Source organism: Nicotiana tomentosiformis, chromosome 2, assembly GCF_000390325.3.
Source record: "Nicotiana tomentosiformis chromosome 2, ASM39032v3, whole genome shotgun sequence".
NCBI lineage: Eukaryota > Viridiplantae > Streptophyta > Magnoliopsida > Solanales > Solanaceae > Nicotiana > Nicotiana tomentosiformis.
Genome location: NC_090813.1, coordinates 24,953,451 through 24,974,370, shown reverse-complemented (window position 1 = coordinate 24,974,370; position 20,920 = coordinate 24,953,451). Strand labels below are relative to the sequence as shown.

At 35.2% G+C, this 20,920-nt stretch overlaps 3 protein-coding genes and 1 long non-coding RNA gene across 4 annotated transcripts; 1 reads left to right on the top strand and 3 right to left on the bottom strand.

Moving 5' to 3' along the window:
- Positions 1-269: 269 nt before the first annotated feature.
- LOC138904496 (secreted RxLR effector protein 161-like) lies at positions 270-686 on the bottom strand. The gene has a single exon (XM_070192995.1). The coding sequence runs from the start codon at positions 684-686 to the stop codon at positions 270-272; it is 417 nt and encodes a 138-aa protein (XP_070049096.1).
- Positions 687-2,982: 2,296 nt separating this feature from the next.
- LOC138904495 (secreted RxLR effector protein 161-like) lies at positions 2,983-3,696 on the bottom strand. Its single transcript, XM_070192994.1, has one exon. It carries the CDS (start codon positions 3,694-3,696, stop codon positions 2,983-2,985), a length of 714 nt encoding a protein of 237 aa, XP_070049095.1.
- Positions 3,697-7,311: 3,615 nt separating this feature from the next.
- On the bottom strand, positions 7,312-9,888 carry LOC104114376 (uncharacterized). The gene is made up of 3 exons (XR_004511628.2): positions 9,724-9,888; positions 7,673-8,474; positions 7,312-7,565 (listed from the first exon to the last, which is right to left on the bottom strand). It is a non-coding gene; the product is annotated as an uncharacterized lncRNA (long non-coding RNA).
- Positions 9,889-10,702: 814 nt separating this feature from the next.
- On the top strand, positions 10,703-16,199 carry LOC104114374 (acyl-coenzyme A oxidase 4, peroxisomal). The gene is made up of 13 exons (XM_009624801.4): positions 10,703-10,839; positions 11,827-11,931; positions 12,208-12,314; positions 12,508-12,585; positions 12,663-12,786; positions 13,040-13,113; positions 13,203-13,262; positions 13,395-13,504; positions 13,729-13,888; positions 14,481-14,557; positions 15,336-15,507; positions 15,585-15,677; positions 15,838-16,199. The coding sequence occupies exons 2-13, from the start codon at positions 11,832-11,834 to the stop codon at positions 15,967-15,969; spliced, it is 1,287 nt and encodes a 428-aa protein (XP_009623096.1). The 5' UTR covers positions 10,703-10,839; positions 11,827-11,831; the 3' UTR covers positions 15,970-16,199.
- The last annotated feature ends 4,721 nt before the right edge of the window (positions 16,200-20,920 follow it).

The following is a 20,920-nucleotide window of genomic DNA, read 5'->3' as shown; positions in this document are numbered from 1 at the left end:
GTTCTAATATGCTCAAGTGACACTCTTTGTTTCTGAACTTCCTCCTTGACGGTAAAGTACTTTAATTCCATATGCTTGGCACCTTTGGAGTACTTATCATTCTTGGAGAAGAATACTGCTCCAGAATTATCACAGTAAATTTTCAGCGGCTTGGTAATGGTGTCAACAACCCCAAGTCCTGAAATAAAGTTTCGCAGCCATAATGCATGAATTGTGGCTTCAAAACATGCCACAAATTCTGCTTCCATCGTAGATGTAGCAATGACAAACTATTTGGCACTCTTCCACGATGTTGCTCCTTCAGCTAATTGGAACAAATAACCAAACGTGGATTTTCTAGTGTCAATACATCCAGCGAAATTTGAATCCGAGTATCCAACAACTTCCAAATGCTTGGATCTCCTATACATGAGCATGTAATCCTTCGTTCCTTTTAGGTACCTCAAAACTTTCTTTGTAGCTTTCCAATGATCAATTTCTGGGTTACTCTGATATCTTCCTAGCATTCCGATCGCAAAACTAATATTCGGTCTTGTGCAAGTCTGAGCATACATCAGACTACCAACAATTGAAAAGTAAGGAATTGATTCTATTTTCTTTTGTTCTACATCATTCTTAGGGCATTGCATGAGACTAAATTTGTCCCATTTTTGAATTGGAACAATTCCTGCCGAACAATTATTCATATTAGATCTCTCTAGAATTCTTTCGATATAGCCTTTCTGAGGCAATCCCAACAATCTTTGTTATCTATCACGGAATATTTCTATTCCTATCACATAGGATGCCCCAACCATATCTTTCATTTCAAAATTCTTAGAGAGAAAATCTTTAGTCTCACGCAATATGCCTAAATCATTAGCAGCAAGTAGAATATCATCAACATATAGGACTAAAAAAATAAACTTGCTCCCATTGATCTTTTGGTATATACACCCATCAACGGTATTTTTCACAAATCCAAAAAATATTATGGTATCATTAAACTTTATATACCATTGTCGTGAGGCTTGTTTAAGTCCATATATTGACTTCTTCAGTTTACACACCATTTGACCTTTTCCTTTAGTTTTGAAACCCTCTGGTTGGTCCATATAAACTTCATCCTCGAGGTCTCCATTAAGAAAGGCAGTTTTCACATCTATTTGGTGTAACTCTAAATCATAATGAGCCACCAAATCCATAATAATTCTTAACGAGTCTTTCTTTGAGACCGGTGAAAAGGTCTCTTTATAATCAATGCCTCCTTTTTGAGTATAACCCTTTGCAACAAGTCTAGCTTTGTATCGTTAAATATTGTCATTTGAATCATGTTTGGTCTTAAAGACCCATCTACACCCGATTCTTTTAGAACTTTCTGGCAATTCAACGAGATCCCAGACTTTATTGTATTCCATGGATTTTAGCTCTTCCTTCATGGCATCACTCCATTTGTCAAATTCATTACTTTCTATGGCTTGTGAAAATGAAACCGGATCCTTATTAAGACGGATCTGTAATCATGAGATCAGTTCTAATATGCTCAAGTGACACTCTTTGTTTCTGAACTTCCTCCTTGACGGTAAAGTACTTTAATTTCATATGCTTGGCACCTTTGGAGTACTTATCATTCTTAGAGAAGAATACTGCTGCAGAATTATCACAGTAAATTTTCAGCGGTTTGGTAATGGTGTCAACAACCCCAAGTCCTGAAATAAAGTTTCGCAGCCATAATGCATGAATTGTGGCTTCAAAACATGCCACAAATTCTGCTTCCATCGTAGATGTAGCAATGACAAACTGTTTGGCACTCTTCCACGATGTTGCTCCTTCAGCTAATTGGAACAAATAACCAAACGTGGATTTTCTAGTGTCAATACATCCAGCGAAATCTGAATCCGAGTATCCAACAACTTCCAAATGCTTGGATCTCCTATACATGAGCATGTAATCCTTCGTTCCTTTTAGGTACCACAAAACTTTCTTTGTAGCTTTCCAATGATCAATTTCTGGGTTACTCTGATATCTTCCTAGCATTCCGATCGCAAAACTAATATTCGGTCTTGTGCAAGTCTGAGCATACATCAAACTACCAACAATTGAAAAGTAAGGAATTGATTCCATTTCCTTTTGTTCTACATCACTTAGGGCATTGCATGAGACTAAATTTGTCCCATTTTTGAATTGGAACAATTCCTGCCGAACAATTATTCATATTAGATCTCTCTAGAATTCTTTCGATATAGCCTTTCTGAGGCAATCCCAATAATCTTTGTGATCAATATTTCTATTCCTATCACATAGGATGCCCCAACCATATCTTTCATTTCAAAATTCTTAGAGAGAAAATCTTTAGTCTCACGCAATATGCCTAAATCATTAGGAGCAAGTAGAATATCATCAACATATAGGACTAAAAAAATAAACTTGCTCCCATTGATCTTTTGGTATATACACCCATCAACAGTATTTTTCACAAATCCAAAAGATGTTATGGTATCATTAAACTTTTTATACCTTTGTCGTGAGGCTTGTTTAAGTCCATATATTGACTTCTTCAGTTTACACACCATTTGACCTTTTCCTTTAGTTTTGAAACCCTCTGGTTGGTCCATATAAACTTCCTCCTCGAGGTCTCCATTAAGAAAGGCAGTTTTCACATCTATTTGGTGCAACTCTAAATCATAATGAGCCACGAAATCCATAATAATTCTTAACGAGTCTTTCTTTGAGACCGGTGAAAAGGTCTCTTTATAATCAATGCCTCATTTTTGAGTAAAACCCTTTGCAACAAGTCTAGCTTTGTATCGTTAAATATTGCCATTTGAATCATGTTTGGTCTTAAAGACCCATCTACACCCGATTCTTTTAGAACTTTCTGGCAATTCAACGAGATCCCAGACTTTATTGTATTCCATGGATTTTAGCTCTTCCTTCATGGCATCAATCCATTTGTCAAATTCATTACTTTCTATGGCTTGTGAAAATGAAACCGGATCCTTATTAAGACGGATCTGTAATCATGAGATCAGTTCTAATATGCTCAAGTGACACTCTTTGTTTCTGAACTTCCTCCTTGACGGTAAAGTACTTTAATTCCATATGCTTGGCACCTTTGGAGTACTTATCATTCTTGGAGAAGAATACTGCTCCAGAATTATCACAGTAAATTTTCAGCGGCTTGGAAATGGTGTCAACAACCCCAAGTCCTGAAATAAAGTTTCGCAGCCATAATGCATGAATTGTGGCTTCAAAACATACCACAAATTCTGCTTCCATCGTAGATGTAGCAATGACAAACTGTTTGGCACTCTTCCACGATGTTGCTCCTTCAGCTAATTGGAACAAATAACCAAACGTGGATTTTCTAGTGTCAATACATCCAGCGAAATCTGAATCCGAGTATCCAACAACTTTCAAATGCTTGGATCTCCTATACATGAGCATGTAATCCTTCGTTCCTTTTAGGTACCTCAAAACTTTCTTTGTAGCTTTCCAATGATCAATTTCTGGGTTACTCTGATATCTTCCTAGCATTCCGATCGCAAAACTAATATTCGATCTTGTGCAAGTCTGAGCATACATCAGACTACCAACAATTGAAAAGTAAGGAATTGATTCCATTTTCTTTTGTTCTACATCATTCTTAGGGCATTGCATGAGACTAAATTTGTCCCATTTTTGAATTGGAACAATTCCTGCCGAACAATTATTCATATTAGATCTCTCTAGAATTCTTTCGATATAGCCTTTCTGAGGCAATCCCAACAATCTTTGTTATCTATCACGGAATATTTCTATTCCTATCACATAGGATGCCCCAACCATATCTTTCATTTCAAAATTCTTAGAGAGAAAATCTTTAGTCTCACGCAATATGCCTAAATCATTAGCGGGAAGTAGAATATCATCAACATATAGGACTAAAAAAATAAACTTGCTCCCATTGATCTTTTGGTATATACACCCATCAACGGTATTTTTCACAAATCCAAAAAATATTATGGTATCATTAAACTTTATATACCATTGTCGTGAGGCTTGTTTAAGTCCATATATTGACTTCTTCAGTTTACACACCATTTGACCTTTTCCTTTAGTTTTGAAACCCTCTGGTTGGTCCATATAAACTTTCTCCTCGATGTCTCCATTAAGAAAGGCAGTTTTCACATCTATTTGGTGTAACTCTAAATCATAATGAGCCACCAAATCCATAATAATTCTTAACGAGTCTTTCTTTGAGACCGGTGAAAAGGTCTCTTTATAATCAATGCCTCCTTTTTGAGTAAAACCCTTTGCAACAAGTCTAGCTTTGTATTGTTAAATATTGCCATTTGAATCATGTTTGGTCTTAAAGACCCATCTACACCCGATTCTTTTAGAACTTTCTGGCAATTCAACGAGATCCCAGACTTTATTGTATTCCATGGATTTTAGCTCTTCCTTCATGGCATCAATCCATTTGTCAAATTCATTACTTTCTATGGCTTGTGAAAATGAAACCGGATCCTTATTAAGACGGATCTATAATCATAAGATCAGTTCTAATATGCTCAAGTGACACTCTTTGTTTCTGAACTTCCTCCTTGACGGTAAAGTACTTTAATTCCATATGCTTGGCACCTTTGGAGTACTTATCATTCTTGGAGAAGAATACTGCTGCAGAATTATCACAGTAAATTTTCAGCGTCTTGGTAATGGTGTCAACAACCCCAAGTCCTGAAATAAAGTTTCGCAGCCATAATGCATGAATTATGGCTTCAAAACATGCCACAAATTCTGCTTTCATCGTAGATGTAGCAATGAAAAACTGTTTGGCACTCTTCCACGATGTTGCTGCTTCAGCTAATTGGAACAAATAACCAAACGTGGATTTTCTAGTGTCAATACATCCAGCGAAATCTGAATCCGAGTATCCAACAACTTTCAAATGCTTGGATCTCCTATACATGAGCATGTAATCCTTCGTTCCTTTTAGGTACCTCAAAACTTTCTTTGTAGCTTTCCAATGATCAATTTCTGGGTTACTCTGATATCTTCCTAGCATTCCGATCGCAAAACTAATATTCGGTCTTGTGCAAGTCTGAGCATACATCAGACTACCAACAATTGAAAAGTAAGGAATTGATTCCATTTCCTTTTGTTCTACATCATTCTTAGGGCATTGTATGAGACTAAATTTGTCCCATTTTTGAATTGGAACAATTCCTGCCGATCAATTATTCATATTAGATCTCTCTAGAATTCTTTCGATATAGCCTTTCTGAGGCAATCCCAATAATCTTTGTGATCTATCACAGAATATTTCTATTCCTATCACATAGGATGCCCCAACCATATCTTTTATTTCAAAATTCTTAAAGAGAAAATTTTTAGTCTCACGCAATATGCCTAAATCATTAGCAGCAAGTAGAATATCATCAACATATAGGACTAAAAAAATAAACTTGCTCCCATTGATCTTTTGGTATATACACCCATCAACGGTATTTTTCACAAATCCAAAAGATGTTATGGTATCATTTAAATTTATATACCATTGTCGTGAGGCTTGTTTAAGTCCATATATTGACTTCTTCAGTTTACACACCATTTGACATTTTTTTTTAGTTTTGAAACCCTCTGGTTGGTCCATATAAACTTCATCCTCGAGGTCTCCATTAAGAAAGGCAGTTTTCACATCTATTTGGTGTAACTCTAAATCATAATAAGCCACCAAATCCATAATAATTCTTAACGAGTCTTTCTTTGAGACCGGTGAAAAGGTCTCTTTATAATCAATGCCTCCTTTTTGAGTATAACCCTTTGCAACAAGTCTAGCTTTGTATCGTTAAATATTTCCATTTGAATCATGTTTGGTCTTAAAGACCCATCTACACCCGATTCTTTTAGAACTTTCTGGCAATTCAACGAGATCCCAGACTTTATTGTATTCCATGGATTTTAGCTCTTCCTTCATGGCATCAATCCATTTGTCAAATTCATTACTTTCTATGGCTTGTGAAAATGAAACCGGATCCTTATTAAGACGAATGTCAAAATCTGACTCTTGCAAACAAACCACGTAATCATCCGAAATAGCCGATTTTCTAATTCTTTGAGATTTTCTTAATGGCATTTATTGTGGTTCATTTATGTCAGATATTTGTGAGTCGGTTTCTTCATGAAGTGTTTCATCCAAATATTGCTCGGTGTTGTCAAAGTGTTCTTCAACAACTGGAATAATATTTTATATTTGTGTGGAAGTAGGCACATTCGTGGGTAATAGAATATTGACCCTCACCTCTTTTATTTCCCCACTTTGCTTTTCAACACTCCCACTAACTTTATCATTCTCAATGAATCTTGCATTACCGGTTTCAATAATTCTCGAACTATGGTTTGGACAGTAAAACACATACCCTTTAGATTTCTCTGGGTAACCAATAAAGTAACCACTTACTGTTCGAGAATCTAATTTCTTTTCTTGTGGAGTATAAACTCTAGCTTCCGCTGGGCAATCCCAAACATGCAGGTACCTTAAACTAGGTTTTCTTCATGTCCACAGTTCAAAGGGGTCTTTGGAACTGCCTTACTAGGAACCTGTTTAATAAATATACAGCGGTTTTAAGAGCATACATCCACAATGATTTGGGTAATGAAGAATTACTCATCATGCTCCTAACCATATCCATAAGTGTTCGATTACGCCTTTCTGCAACACTATTTTGTTGAGGTGTTCCTTGCATAGTATACTGTGCACATATGCCATGTTCCTCGAGGAACTTTGCAAATGGACCTGGACATTGTCCCGATTCATTATATTTTCCATAATATTCACCACCTCTATCTGACCTAATAATTTTCACCTTTTTATCTAATTGCCTTTCAACCTCATTAACAAACACCTTGAGAGCATCTGTTGCTTGAGATTTTTCTTTCAGCAAATATATGTATCCATAACGTGAAAAATCATCGATAAAAGTGATAAAATATTTCTCTCCACCAAAAGATGGAACATCAAAGGGTCCACAAATATCGGTGTGTATTATTTCAAGAAGCTAGGTGCTTCTTGTGGCACCTTTCTTACTATGATTGGTTTGCTTTCCCATAATGCAATCCAAACATATAGTAAGATCAATAAAATTTAGATTTGGAAGAATCTTATTCTTTACTAATCTTTCTAACCTTTCTTTGGATATACGACCCAAACGTCTATGCCACAAGTAAGCAGAACTGTCATCTAGTGAACTATGTTTAATTCCAATATTATGTTGAACATTAAGAAGGGATTCAGAAAAATCAATATCGAGTTTCAATTTATATAAACCATCACTAAGAAAATCAGAACCATAAAAAATAGCATTCTTATATAAATTAAAACATCCATTTCCAAAGTTTAAATCAAATCTAGAAACATCAAGTCTTGAAAGAGAAATCAAATTCCTAGAAATTGAAGGTACATACAAAGTCTGTAATAGATCAAGGTGACGTCCAGTCTCCATGATTAAATGATAAGTCCATATGCCTTTAATTGGAGCCTTCATACGATTTCTCATGAATAAGAAATCCTTATTTGGATTTGTAGTTTGGATCGTAAGGAATCCCTGCAACGTAGTAGATATATGAGCAGTTGCACCAGAATCAAGTCACCAAGTATTATTAGGAACTTCTATTAAATTTGATTCGAAACATACAAAAGCACTAATTGTACCTTTTTTTCCGAACCAAGCTTTGCGTTTCAAGCAATCTTTCTGATAGTGTCCTTCCTTGTTACAGAAATAACACGTATCTGCCTTATGTTCCTTCTTAGCATCCTGTGAAGCTTTAGCAGGTGCTTTCTTCTTCTTGAACTTGTTGGGCTTCACTTTAAGTCCTTTACCAGCTCCTTGACCCATGAGGTTAATTGAATGACTCCCTTATTTCTTAAGTCTTGACTCCTCTTGAGTAAGCATACTGGACAATTCATTAACATTCCACTTATCCTTAATAGTGTTATAGTTAATTTGAAAAGATCCATACTCACGAGGTAACGAGTTTAGAATAAACTGAACCAAGAAGGAATCATCCACTTTCATCTCCAAGGTCTGAAGTCTTGCTACAATGTTAGTCATCTCGATGATATGGTTTTGCATACTATGCGACCCATCAAACTTCATGGTCGTGAGTTCAGCCATTAGTGTACCAACGAGAGAATTATCTGCAGAACGAAAATATTTTTCCACAAACTTCAGGTATTTCCTGGCACTTTCTGTTTGTGGAATAGTACGCTTAATGTTGTTGGCAATATTCATTCACATAAACATAAGTCTTAGCCTATTAGAGCATTCCCATGCTTTATGGAAAGACTTCTCATCCGCACTGCTCGAATCAGTAATGACAGCGGGTTTTATCATTCAGCAGAGCCAAGTCAAGATCCATCACACCTAAGTGGAATTGGATATGTTCACGCCATTCAGAGAAGTTCAATCCGTTGAACACAGTAACAAACGAAGCAAGCGAATGAAAAGGAATAGCTACAAAATAGATAATACATGCTCACAAATCAATATGAATTCAACAAAACAGTTAAAAGCATATCGCAATTCTCCTTTGGGTAAATACTACGACACACTATCATAATTTAAATGCCATTTAGTCTTTGGGTAAATCCTTAAGTTCTAGCAATAGTGAAAATTAATTTATCCACTAATTTTTAATTATAGGCATTTCATTAATTTCATGGATAAATTATAATTTTATGTATGCATATTTTCATAAACAAACTAGTTTGGCCACTTTGGTGACTAACAAATTATATAACATAAGTGCACACACAAAATAGAGATCATAAGATTTTATGCATGTGAATATTTTAAACAATCTAGTTTGGTCACTTTGGTGACTAACAAACTATATACACATTAATCACATACATAAAATAAACAATAAATAGTTTCACCAACCTAATAGTCCATAACAGATTACTATACGGCCTAAGAAATAAATAACTAATTTCAAATCAACTTATGACATTAAGGCATCATTAACGTTACTCCTGAATCATCGAATTCTTGCACATCATTATAATCGTAACTTCTAATATCACAATTTATATAATACAAAAATCTATTCAAGTATAGAGAAATACTTTTGTCATATTCTTACACAAAAATCAGTACTTAAATAAGTTAAATCAATAAACTGTAACAAATAATCATGGTGTGGCATTTACTATTATTAGAATAAATAATAGTATTAAATAATAGAGACTGTTAACCTAAAAAATGATTCTAAGGCAAACATAATTGAACAATTTTAGTTTCAAGTTAAACATAATGAAACCAGTAAAAATTGTTAATTTTAATTGATGCATAGAGCTAATGGGGACGAACACCAACCTAATTTAGTAAGACCCTCACAATCTTTCTGTTCCCGGCTTTAATAATGTTTTTGGACTTAACTAACATGGCAGATGATTCATGCTGCCATCCCACTTGATTATATTTTGCCCATTATAACTTATTTATACCAAACATAATAAGGCTTGCTTTCGAGATTGAATATCAATTTTATAGATCTACTAGAAATTCAAATCTAGTTATGTTGGGTTTCAGAAAACTTAAGGCTCAATTTTCTGAAGCGGAAGAGACAATAAATATTTTCATAGAAGAAGATTATCAGTTCTACTTCCAGGCTCATGATACCACATGTTAGCATAAACTTTAATTGCATACCAGGATCTTGAACATGATAATCTGACACAAAATCGTACAGAAAACATACCTGAATCGTAAGCCATCATCGTGAAGCGGAAGCGCTAATTCAAATTGGTTTCTCGTCTCTTGTTAATTCATCGATTCTTAGTGTAATCGGAAGATTTGATTTGGAATTGAAACCCTAATAATGAGAAAAGAGAGAAAAAGAGAAGAGTAAAAATATCTGAGAAGAGAAATCAATTTCTTATTCTTATGTTCTGTCCAGAATGTTCGTGTATATATGAAAGTGAATGACTAAATAAAAATGGGCTAGGTATACATAAAGGCCCCAAACTAAATATGAAACAATGAGGCCCAATAGTTAATTCTCTTAGCTGTTGTCAAGTGGCCCAGTATTGTCAAGACCTCTTGCCCTACCTTTCGTTATCGCTGACTTTAGTGATGGAAGAGAGAAAATAAAATACGGTAACTCTAATGGGTGTGGAGAGGGCCAATTTATAGAGGATCTCATTTAATTCGATACGTCATCAAGTAACCGATCGGACGGATGAGATTTGTTCATTAATTAAATATTAATTATGGGTCTTAAATTTATTGGGCCACCAAAACTTACTAAAATCTTATAGAGTATTATCCAAAGTGGACGGATATGGTCTCTGTCATTATTATCCACAGCCCACAAGGCAACAACATGTTGTACGTCATGCGCTATGTATAATTAAATTTCTTATTAGTTGTACACTTGTACTCGCTCCGTTCACTTTTACGTGTCACATTTTAATTTTTCATACTCCTTAAAAAGAAATAAATTAAATATATAATTTATTATAATATTTATAGTAATTAATGTATATTTTATTAAATTTAAAAAAATAATTTAAAATAAGTACTAAATAAATAATATGAGTATAACAAGAAATTTATTTTATTGGATGAGTACTTTTTTCCATATAAAGAAAAAGAGCGGATACTTTATAGGAAAAAACGAAAAAAAAGAAAAAGAGTGATTTGGCACTGGACGTATTCTTGTTTCTGACGTGCATTTAAATCCACCTAGAACTACGTGCCACTCTAATCAATTTTAGTTTCATATCTTCTACTGCTTCTTCTTGTTCGTTTCTTCAACAGCTGACTGCATCTTAATCTGCTTTACTCCGTCAAAGTTCATCATCCAAATATCAAGGTGCAGTTTTTTCTTCTTCTGAATTTTCGAGGATTTTTCTTTAATTTATTCTTTAACTCAATCACTATGTTACTATTTACGCATTAATAGTAATTTGTTAGATTTCAATGGTGTATCTTTTTCTTTTGAAATTTTTAGTTAGTTGCTTCTGAGTTGCATTCAGATTGGATCAGATAAACATAAATATATAAAAATTAATTTTTGGTTTCCTTTATGATTTGTTTCGGAAATAGAATAGCTAAGAAAAAGGTTCAAGATTTAAACTTTGAAAATTTCTTTGTGGGGGAAGGGGGATATTATTTTCCTAGTTAATTGGGCTACACTTTTAATCTTTGAATGGTGAATAAAACTGAGGAATTTGTAGAATCTGGAAAATTGGCCATTAAGTATTTGAATTTTAATATATTTAGACTGTACATGTTTGATCTCCTCCTCATTTGTTTTTAGCTTATGAGTTGAGGCTGATTTAGTTGGACTACTAGGTGTAGTTTTTCCCTATTAAATAAACTATACCTTTACAAATCAATAAGGGAATCCCTTATTTAGTCCGGCTTTGACTCGTTTGTTAAGGAATTACTCCCTCCGTTTCAATTTATGTGACATAGTTTGACCGACATGGAGTTTAAGAAAGAAAGGAAGACCTTTGAAACTCGTCACCTTAAATATGTCATAATATTTGTGTGGCTATATAACTTATGAAACTTATAGGCTTAAACTTGGCATAACATTTGTGTGGCTAAAAAGTTTCTCAGTAATGGTAAGAGAAGTTTAAGGTTAATTATTTACAAATATAAAAATGTGTCATTCTTTTTGGAACGGTTTAAATACGGAAATAGTGTCACATAAACTGAAATGGATGGAGTATATTACAAAGGACGAAGTGTACTAGGCAAAGAGTTCTTTTTATTTTTATGAGTGTTTGGTTTTGTATGTACGTAGTTCTCCTATGAGTCGTTTGATTGAGGACGAACATTGATCACGATGCAGCGAAAATGCAGAAAGAGGCAAAAAGCTCCTATTTTGATATGCCAGCATTGGATGTTTCTGTTGCATTTCCTCAAGCAACTCCAGCCTCCAACTTTCCTACATGCAGTAAGATCGAAACCTGATTCTATTTGTATATTTACTTACTCTGTTTATCACTTGAATATACAAAGTCTCCACTCTTTTCAAGAATGTAATAAATTGCTTGATGTGCTTATTTGTATGTAATAAAGTCTCCTATTTTGGCCAGATTGTACTTCTACTAGTTTTTTATGGGTGTGCTATTTCTAAAAATAATTTATGTGATAGAAGAAAAAACGTTGTTGCTTTCTATCTTTGCCTCCTTATTCTGCGGGGTCATTGCGCTGACTGTGATGTTTACAGCTTCAGACTATTTTCAGTTTGACGATCTGTTAACTCCTGAGGAGCAAGCCATTAGAATGAAAGTGAGGGAATGCATGGAGAAAGAGGTTGCTCCTATAATGACGAAGGTATTTCCTTTGTTCTCTGTATTTGTTGGATGTGCTAATATCTTTTTGGATTCCGTTATTACAGTAATTGCTAATGTTGTGGGTAGAAAACAAAGATATATCCTTAATGCTTCAAGTCTCACATCTTCTGAGCAAATCTTTTAGTGATATAGATGCACTTAAAAATGAACCCCTTTTTAATGTTTCTGAACAGTACTGGGAGAAGGCAGAGTTTCCTTTTGAAGTCATTCCAAAACTTGGTGCCTTGCACATTGCTGGCGGCACTATCAAGGTGCTTTAGAGATTGACAAATATTTATATCTTATCACTTTGAGCGTCAATGAGCAATCTACTTACTTGTGGCTTTAGGGGTATGGTTGTCCAGGTTTCTCAGTTACTGGTAGTGCCGTTGCTGCAGCAGAAGTTGCCAGAGTTGATGCAAGCTGCTCTACATTCATTTTGGTGCATTCATCTTTAGCAATGCTCACCATTGGTAAGTCTTGTTATTGTTTGAAAATTGCTGCTGTGTATCCTTTTTGCTTTGTAGACACGTTGTTTGTCGAAAGTATAGCTCTATTTACCAGAGAGTGGTATTAGTCGACTGATCTTTTGGCGGGAGATATTCTTTATTTTATAGTATGGAATCATTCCATTACTATTAACTCAAGAAATAGACATCTCTGAGATATACGGTTTATGTCGATATGAGGTGAACTAATTATACCTTGTTGGTTTGTCAAGAATAGGGCTATGTGGGTCCGAAATGCAAAAGCAGAAGTACTTGCCGTCATTGGCTGAACTTAACACTATAGCTTGTTGGGTAAGAAACTTTTGTTATGGTATTTTCTTCAGCATTTATATCTGCAGTTACCAAACATAAGTTTGTAATCTCTGTCTCTTTGAACTTAGGGGCTAACTGAGCCGGACAATGGAAGTGATGCAAGTGCTTTAGGGACAACTGCGAGAAAGGTCTAGATTCTGCATTTTAAATTCAATCTTCAATTTCTATGCTGTTCTGAATTTGATTTTCTTTTTAATTTAGGAAAAGGTTGCTAAATATTCTTTTGGAAATTCTGTTATCTTCCTGATTCTAAATGATAGGTTGAAGGAGGTTGGATCCTTGAAGGGCAAAAGCGTTGGATAGGAAATGCAACTTTTGCAGATATACTGGTTATTTTTGCTAGAAATACATCCACAAACCAGATAAACGGGTAAGTACCAACATACTGTTTCTATATAATGTTAGTTGCGCTGGTAACTTAGGATCATACGAATTATCTCGTGGAATATGACTCTGCATCGTAGTTATGTGAATAAAATGACTTTTGCTATGGATTTCTCTCTGTCCCTTCACATGAACGTAGACCTTCCCTTTCATCCTCCCTCTTGACCATCTTAGTTTGTTTCTCACTATTGGTTTTTGCCTTGGTCTCAGTTTCATAGTAAATAAGGATGCTCCAGGATTGCAAGCTACTAAAATAGAAAACAAAATCGGACTACGGATGGTTCAAAATGGAGACATTCTCTTAAAGAAAGTTTTTGTCCCTGATGAGGATAGACTACCTGGTGTCAATTCTTTCCAGGATACAAACAAGGTACATAATATCGCCGGGGTGCTTTATTTGCTGTTGATAATCAATCATACATGCCAAAAGACGTTGTACATGCGACAAATAGTGCACCTCAGCTTTGTTGCTAATTTGCTTCGAGCAAAAGACAATTTTTTTGGGAGATTTTATATTGGCTCACAAGCTTTGGTCTATCTAATGAACTTATCTACATATTCATTATGTGCATAGATTTTCATCTTCATCTAAACATGATATTGTACATCTCCAATTTAGTTAATGTTTCCATTGCTTACTTATCAAACAGAGTGCATCCTACCCCTATGGAAAAAGGAGCGAAAAAATAAAAAGAAACATAAAACAGAACTAGAATTGGAGGGGTGTTGATGCGGTTGATCTGTAGGCAACACCCCTGAAATATAAGGGGTGTTGCCTCACATCCACCCAAATCGCTCTTCTCCACTCTCCAATTTTGCTCACATCTTGTTTTCCTTTTGTTTTGATGCGTTTTAGTCTACAATAATTGTTTATTTTAATGTAGTTGGTTTGATATTGGTGATTGATTTAGCTAGCTGATAGTTGGGTTATTGTTTCACTATCTTTCTCTTTCCTTGAACAGGTGCTTGCGGTATCACGTGTCATGGTTGCATGGCAGCCTATTGGCATTACAATGGGTGTTTATGATATGTGTCACAGGTAACAATAGAGAAGCTCATCAGTTTTTGTTTTATCATAAAATGGAAGTTGTTGTGACATGCTTCAGATCATGGACTTTGACCTAATTATTATTTAGTAAGGTAAGGAAGCTGAGTTTTGAGACTGGTATTCTGTGTTGTTCCGTAGTAGAAAAATAAGTACTTAGCCTTCCTCAATCCAAGATTCCTTTGATCGACTCCTTTCTCCAGACAATTGCATATTGTAGTCTCACAGTATAACAGATGATTTGTCATGTAACTTTACTGATATTCATTGTTCTTTAACCGAGACAGTCTTATCAAAGTGTGTGACCATCTAAAAGCTTAAGATGATAGAGAAACACAGTCTTAATTACTTAATTGTATCTTCAACACGCTCCTTACGTGCGGGTTTGATTTTTTCATGAGTCAAGCACGTGGAAATTCTTTTTGATAATAGATAGAGGTGAGAGTCCAACCTAGGACCTGTGCTTTAATACCATGTCGAAGTGTGTGACCGTTCATCTAAAAGCTTAAGCTGATAGAGGGAAAACATTTTTAATTGCTTAATATGTCTTCAACAAGTCTAATAACGTGGAAGTTTTTAGACTAACCAATGAGAATGATGCAAAACCCTCTGTGAAAGTAAATAGATGTTAGTTCCTATGAGCTTTTTAACCATATCGCTCACCGTAAGAACTTGTATGAGCTTTCCATTATCCCCTCTCCTTTGTCAATGTTATTCTAGATTTCCCTTTTTCAGCCTTTCATGTTGGCTAAATTCTCCGTGAAACTGCAAGGTACTTGAAGGAGAGGAAGCAGTTTGGAGCTCCATTGGCTGCTTTCCAGCTCAACCAACAGAAATTGGTTCAGATGTTGGGCAACATTCAGGCAATGATTCTTGTTGGTTGGCGGCTTTGCAAGCTGTACGAGAGTGGTAAAATGACTCCTGGCCATGCAAGTTTGGGGAAAGTAAGACCTCTTTCTTCACATTATTAAATGTTTGATACGTGCCCTTTAGGACTAAAGTAACAAATTGTTTGTTTCAGTCATGGATTACCTTGAGGGCGAGGGAGACAGTTTCTCTTGGACGGGAATTACTAGGTGGCAACGGAATCTTGGCTGACTTTTTAGTCGCAAAGGTTTGTGAACAATATCCAATGCTCCCTGCCCTGTTAGATACAAATCATGGAACATTTAGCGCTATGAAATTTCACTCGTAAATCATGTAGAGATCTCATTTTATGCTTGCAGCTTACTTTATTATGCTCTCATGGTTTCCATTTCAATCTTGGCGTGTAGGCATTTTGCGATTTGGAGCCCATCTATACGTATGAAGGTACTTACGATATCAACACGTTGGTAACAGGTAGAGAAATTACCGGTCTTGCCAGTTTCAAGCCTGCACCATTAAGGCAAAAGAGTCGCCTGTGAAAATCTTCCTTCCCTCTGAAGTATTCTGTTGGATTAAGCTTTGTTTTAGCAAAGTGTAACTCTGGAATACTTCTATCCAAAGAAAGAACTGCTTAAGAATTTGAATTCCCTGGAGATCTTTTAACGTTAATAATGGCAAAGAAGTTAGAATACCACATATATTGTAATAATAGCAACATATCAAATGATTCAACTTTGTTTTATTCAAGAAAATCTGATGTTGGAAATTAGCTGCTAATCTTTCTTTCTTTATATATGCAGTCTGTTGCTTTGCTTTTATAGGGTTTACTAGGAATTATGACATATGTCAATGTCTTTTAGATGTGAGAATATGGGAAATGAACAACTTTGTGGAAGTGGATCTGAAGTCAATAGGGGCGAAAGGGGGGAGAGTACTTTGACTTGATCAAGTTTTTTTTTTTTTTAATTAGCAAGTGATCTAATCACTTGTCTAGAATGTTTATAATTTAATATGATACTGCTAACATCAAAATGTAGCACATCAGGGAAGGGTTCGTTTAGTCGAATTGAAATCTGTTTGCCCAAACTTAGGGATCTACTTATTTTGAAAAGAATTTTTCCCCAATGACAATAATTTTGAAAGAGTGAAATTTTCTGGTTGATCAAACATTTAAGAAACACTTTTATTTATAGTTTAGCAGCGGTTTGCGTTTTTTAGTGCAAATTATTTTAAACTATTCTACAGCTAGTATTATTTAAATAGATAAATGATTTGGATTTTAATTCCATTTAATTAAATTGTTAAAATTAAACTGTAGGATAGGGAGAGGGAGCAAGTTTATGGGACTTTGGTAATAAAATGTTTTGATAACAAAGCATGAGGTTAGTTTGTCTTGAAAAACAATTAAAATAGTGTGTGTACTATGCGACTTTTTCTTAGAGAGAGAGAGAGAGAGAGAGAGAGAGAGAGAGAGAGAGAGAGAGAGAGAGAGAGACCAATAATAAAAGAAGTGAAGAATGAGAAAATATCATCCCAAGACGAGCTATTGTTCGTGAATCATAATTAACAAAAACGATCTTTATTTTTTGTTTAGATAAAAGAACATGATGTTACGAACTCTCACAAAAAAATGAACGAATCTGAGAACACATTTTCAAATTATTTGGTCACACATTATGACAAAAACTTCCCAGCCCAAAAAAAAAGAAACAATATTATTATTGTTATGAAAATAATTATATTGTGAATGTCCATTTATTACTCCGATATAGATAATCTTCCTGAAAAAGATTATCCATTTAGTACTCTATTGAAGTTTATCTACAAGCAGCTGATGCAGGCAGGTTGCAAGCAGCTTAATGAAATGATTTGCAACAGCTTCTTATTAAACAGACAGGTTGCAAGCAGCTCATGCATACAGCTTACAAGCAACTAAAGAAAAGCATTGCAGTTGCTTCCTGAAAAGCCTCGCAGCTGCTTCCTTTCTTCTATAAATAGAGGAGTTTTCAGTTCATTATGTACAAAAGTTTGAAGTTTGAATAATATATCAGTTTCTCCCTATACTTGTCTTTACTTTACAGTCTTTATTTTATAACACGTTATCAACACGAGACTCTGCATCTCGAGCAAATACTTTGAAAGTATCACAGGTACGAACTTTTTTTTTTCTAAATAATGTCAAATCTTTCTAAACTTGAATTTGTAGCCCTGGATATATCGGGCAGAAGCTACATATCTTGGGTGCTTGATGCCGAAATTCATCTTGATGCGATGGGTCTGACAGACACCATCAAGGACAAAAATCAGGCATCAAACCAAGATCGTACCAAAGCAATGATATTCCTACGCCATCACCTTGTTGAGGGTCTGAAAATGGAATATCTTACTGTTAAAGATCCAGTCATACTGTGGGATAATTTGAAAGATAGATATGACCACCTGAAGATAGTCGTTCTTTCACATGCACGTTATGATTGAACTCATCTAAGGCTACAAGATTTTAAATCTATCAGTGAGTATAATTCTGTTATGTTCAGAATTATTTTCCAATTAAAATTATGTGGTAATAATATTACTGATCATGATATATTGGAGAAAACTTTCACCACTTTTCATGCCTCGAACATGCTCCTGCAGCAGCAATATCGAGAGATGGGATTCAAAAAGTATTATGAACTTATCTCACATCTTCTTGTAGCCGAGCAACATAATGGGTTATTAATGAAAAACCATGAAAGCCGACTTACTGGTTCTTGTCCATTCCCTGAAGTAAATGAGACGAACTTCCACCAAACTAAGCGTGGAAGAGGACGTGGCCCCAGTCGTGGTCATGGCCGTGGTCAGGGAAGAAATACTAATCATGGTAATAATAATGCACCAAAGAACCATCCTCACCACCAGCAGTGGAAAAGGAAGGAACAAAAGTATGAAGCGGTGCAAGTAGCAAACGCAGAATACATGCTATAGATGTGGAGGAAAATGGCACTGGTCACGTACATGTCGTACGCCAAAGCATCCGGTTGAGTTGTATCAAGCCTCCCTGAAGAAGACCGAGAAAAATGCTGAAGCAAATTTTATTTCTGAATATAATTTAGACTTCATGCATTTGGATATAGCTGATTACTTTGCACTCCCGGAAGGAGAAACAAGTCATGTGATCGGTGATGAATCTGTAGAGATGTAAATATTTTAATTTTTATTTTTTGTAGTAGATAGTATGGTTATGTAATAGTTATATATAAATAAAAGTTATGCTTTGATAATAATGTTTACTATCATATTTATTTTGTTTATGTCATTTTGAAAAATATGGATAATCCTCAAATTATGTTTGGATCAAAGACCAATCATGAAGATATTTGTGTAATTGATAGTGGAACAACTCATGCCATATTCAAAGATCAGAAATAATTTTCTTATTTGCACAAGGAAAAAGTAAATGTTTCTACAATTTCTGGTAATATAAGTTTGATTGAAGGCTCCGAAAGAGCTATTGTATTTCTGTCTAAGGGAACAAAACTTATTATAAACAATGCATTATTCTCCTCCAAGTCCCGAAGAAACTTGTTGAGTTTTATGGATATCCGCCGAAATGGGTATCATGTTGAGATGATAAATGAAATGAATATGGAATATCTTTGTAGTACAAAGAATGTTTCTGGCCAGAAATGCATTATAGAAAAGTTACCAACTTTATCTTTTGGCTTATACTATTCAAAGATTAGTACAGTTGAAGCACACTCTATCGTAAACCGGAAGTTTACTAATTCAAATACTTTTGTGCTTTGGCATGGCCGTTTGGGCCATCCTGGATCAATAATGATGAGACTAATTACTGAAAATTCGAGTGGGCATCCATTAAAGAAGCTGCAGATTTTTACAAATGATGAATTTTCTTGTGATGCTTGTTATCAAGGCAAAATGATCACTAGACCATCACCAATGAAGATTGACATTGAGTACCCTGCCTTTTTAGAGCGTATACATGGGGATATATGTGGACCTATTTACCTACCAAGTGGGTTGTTCAGATATTTTATGGTCCTAATAGACGCATCTTCAAGATGGTCTCATGTGTGCCTACTATCATCTCGCAACCTGGCGTTTGCAAAGTTATTAGCCCAAATAATTCGATTAAGGGCACAATTCTCAGATTATCCTATAAATGCTATTCGCCTTGATAATGCTGGAGAATTCTCATCTCAAGCTTTTGATGATAACTGCCTATCAGTTGGGATAAAAGTTGAATATCTTGTAGCTTATGTTCATACTCAAAATGGCCTTGCAGAGTCATTTATTAAACACCTGCAGTTGATAGCAAGACCACTACTTATGAAAACAAAATTGCCCACTACTGTTTGGGGCCATGCTATCTTGCACGCAACATCACTTATCCGTCTCAGACCGACACATTATAATAAATATTCTCCCTCACAATTAGTTTTTGGTCATGAACCAAATATTGCCCATCTACGAATTTTTGGATGTGTTGTATATGCGCCAGTAGCACCACCACAACACAGTAAGATAGGCCCGCAGAGAAGGTTAGGAATATATGTTGGGTTTGAATCACCCTCTATTATTCACTATCTTGAACCATTGACGGGAGATTTATTTACTGCTCGATTTGCAGATTGTCGATTTGATGAAATAAATTTTTCACAATTAGGGAGAGAGAAAAAGGAAATCAAAAGAGAAATTGTGTGAAAAGTTTCATCATTATCTCACTTTGATCCACGTACAAATATATGTAATCAGGAGGTCCAGAAGATTATCCATTTACAGAATATAGAAAATCAAATGCCAGATGCATTTACTGATTTGAAAAGGATAACTAAGTCACATATCCCTACAAAGAATGTACCTTTCGAATTGATATCCCAGCAGGATCATCTACTAGCATGAGAGCTAGTGAACCTAAAGCACGCCTGAAGCGTGGTAGGCCTTTGGGTTCTAAGGACCGAAATCCTAGAAAAAGAAAATCGACAAATGATCAAAATGATATTATGAAGGGATCTCCTGAAAGACCCAAGATCTGATTAGTTCTGAGATTCCTGAAGAAATCAATGAACCCGAGAGTCAAGTGAGTGAGGAACTTTTAATAAGTTCTACTGGTATGGAATTAATTTGAATCGATCTAAAATAATGGTGGATAATATTTTTGCATATAATATTGCACTTAACATTATGCAAGATAGTGAGAATCTTGAACCCCAATCTGTCGAAGAAAGTCGATAAAGATCTGATTGGCCAAAATGGAAAAAGTCAATTCAATCAGAATTGAAGTTACTTGCTAAAAGAGAGGTCTTTGAACCAATAGTCCAAACACCTGCTGATATAAAACCAGTTGGTCATAAATGGGGTTTTGTGCGAAAAAGGAATGATAAAAATGAAGTCGAAAGATACAAGGCTTGCCTTGTTGCACAAAGATTCTCACAACGCCCTGGAGTCGATTATGAAGAAACATATTCACCCGTTATGGATGCCATA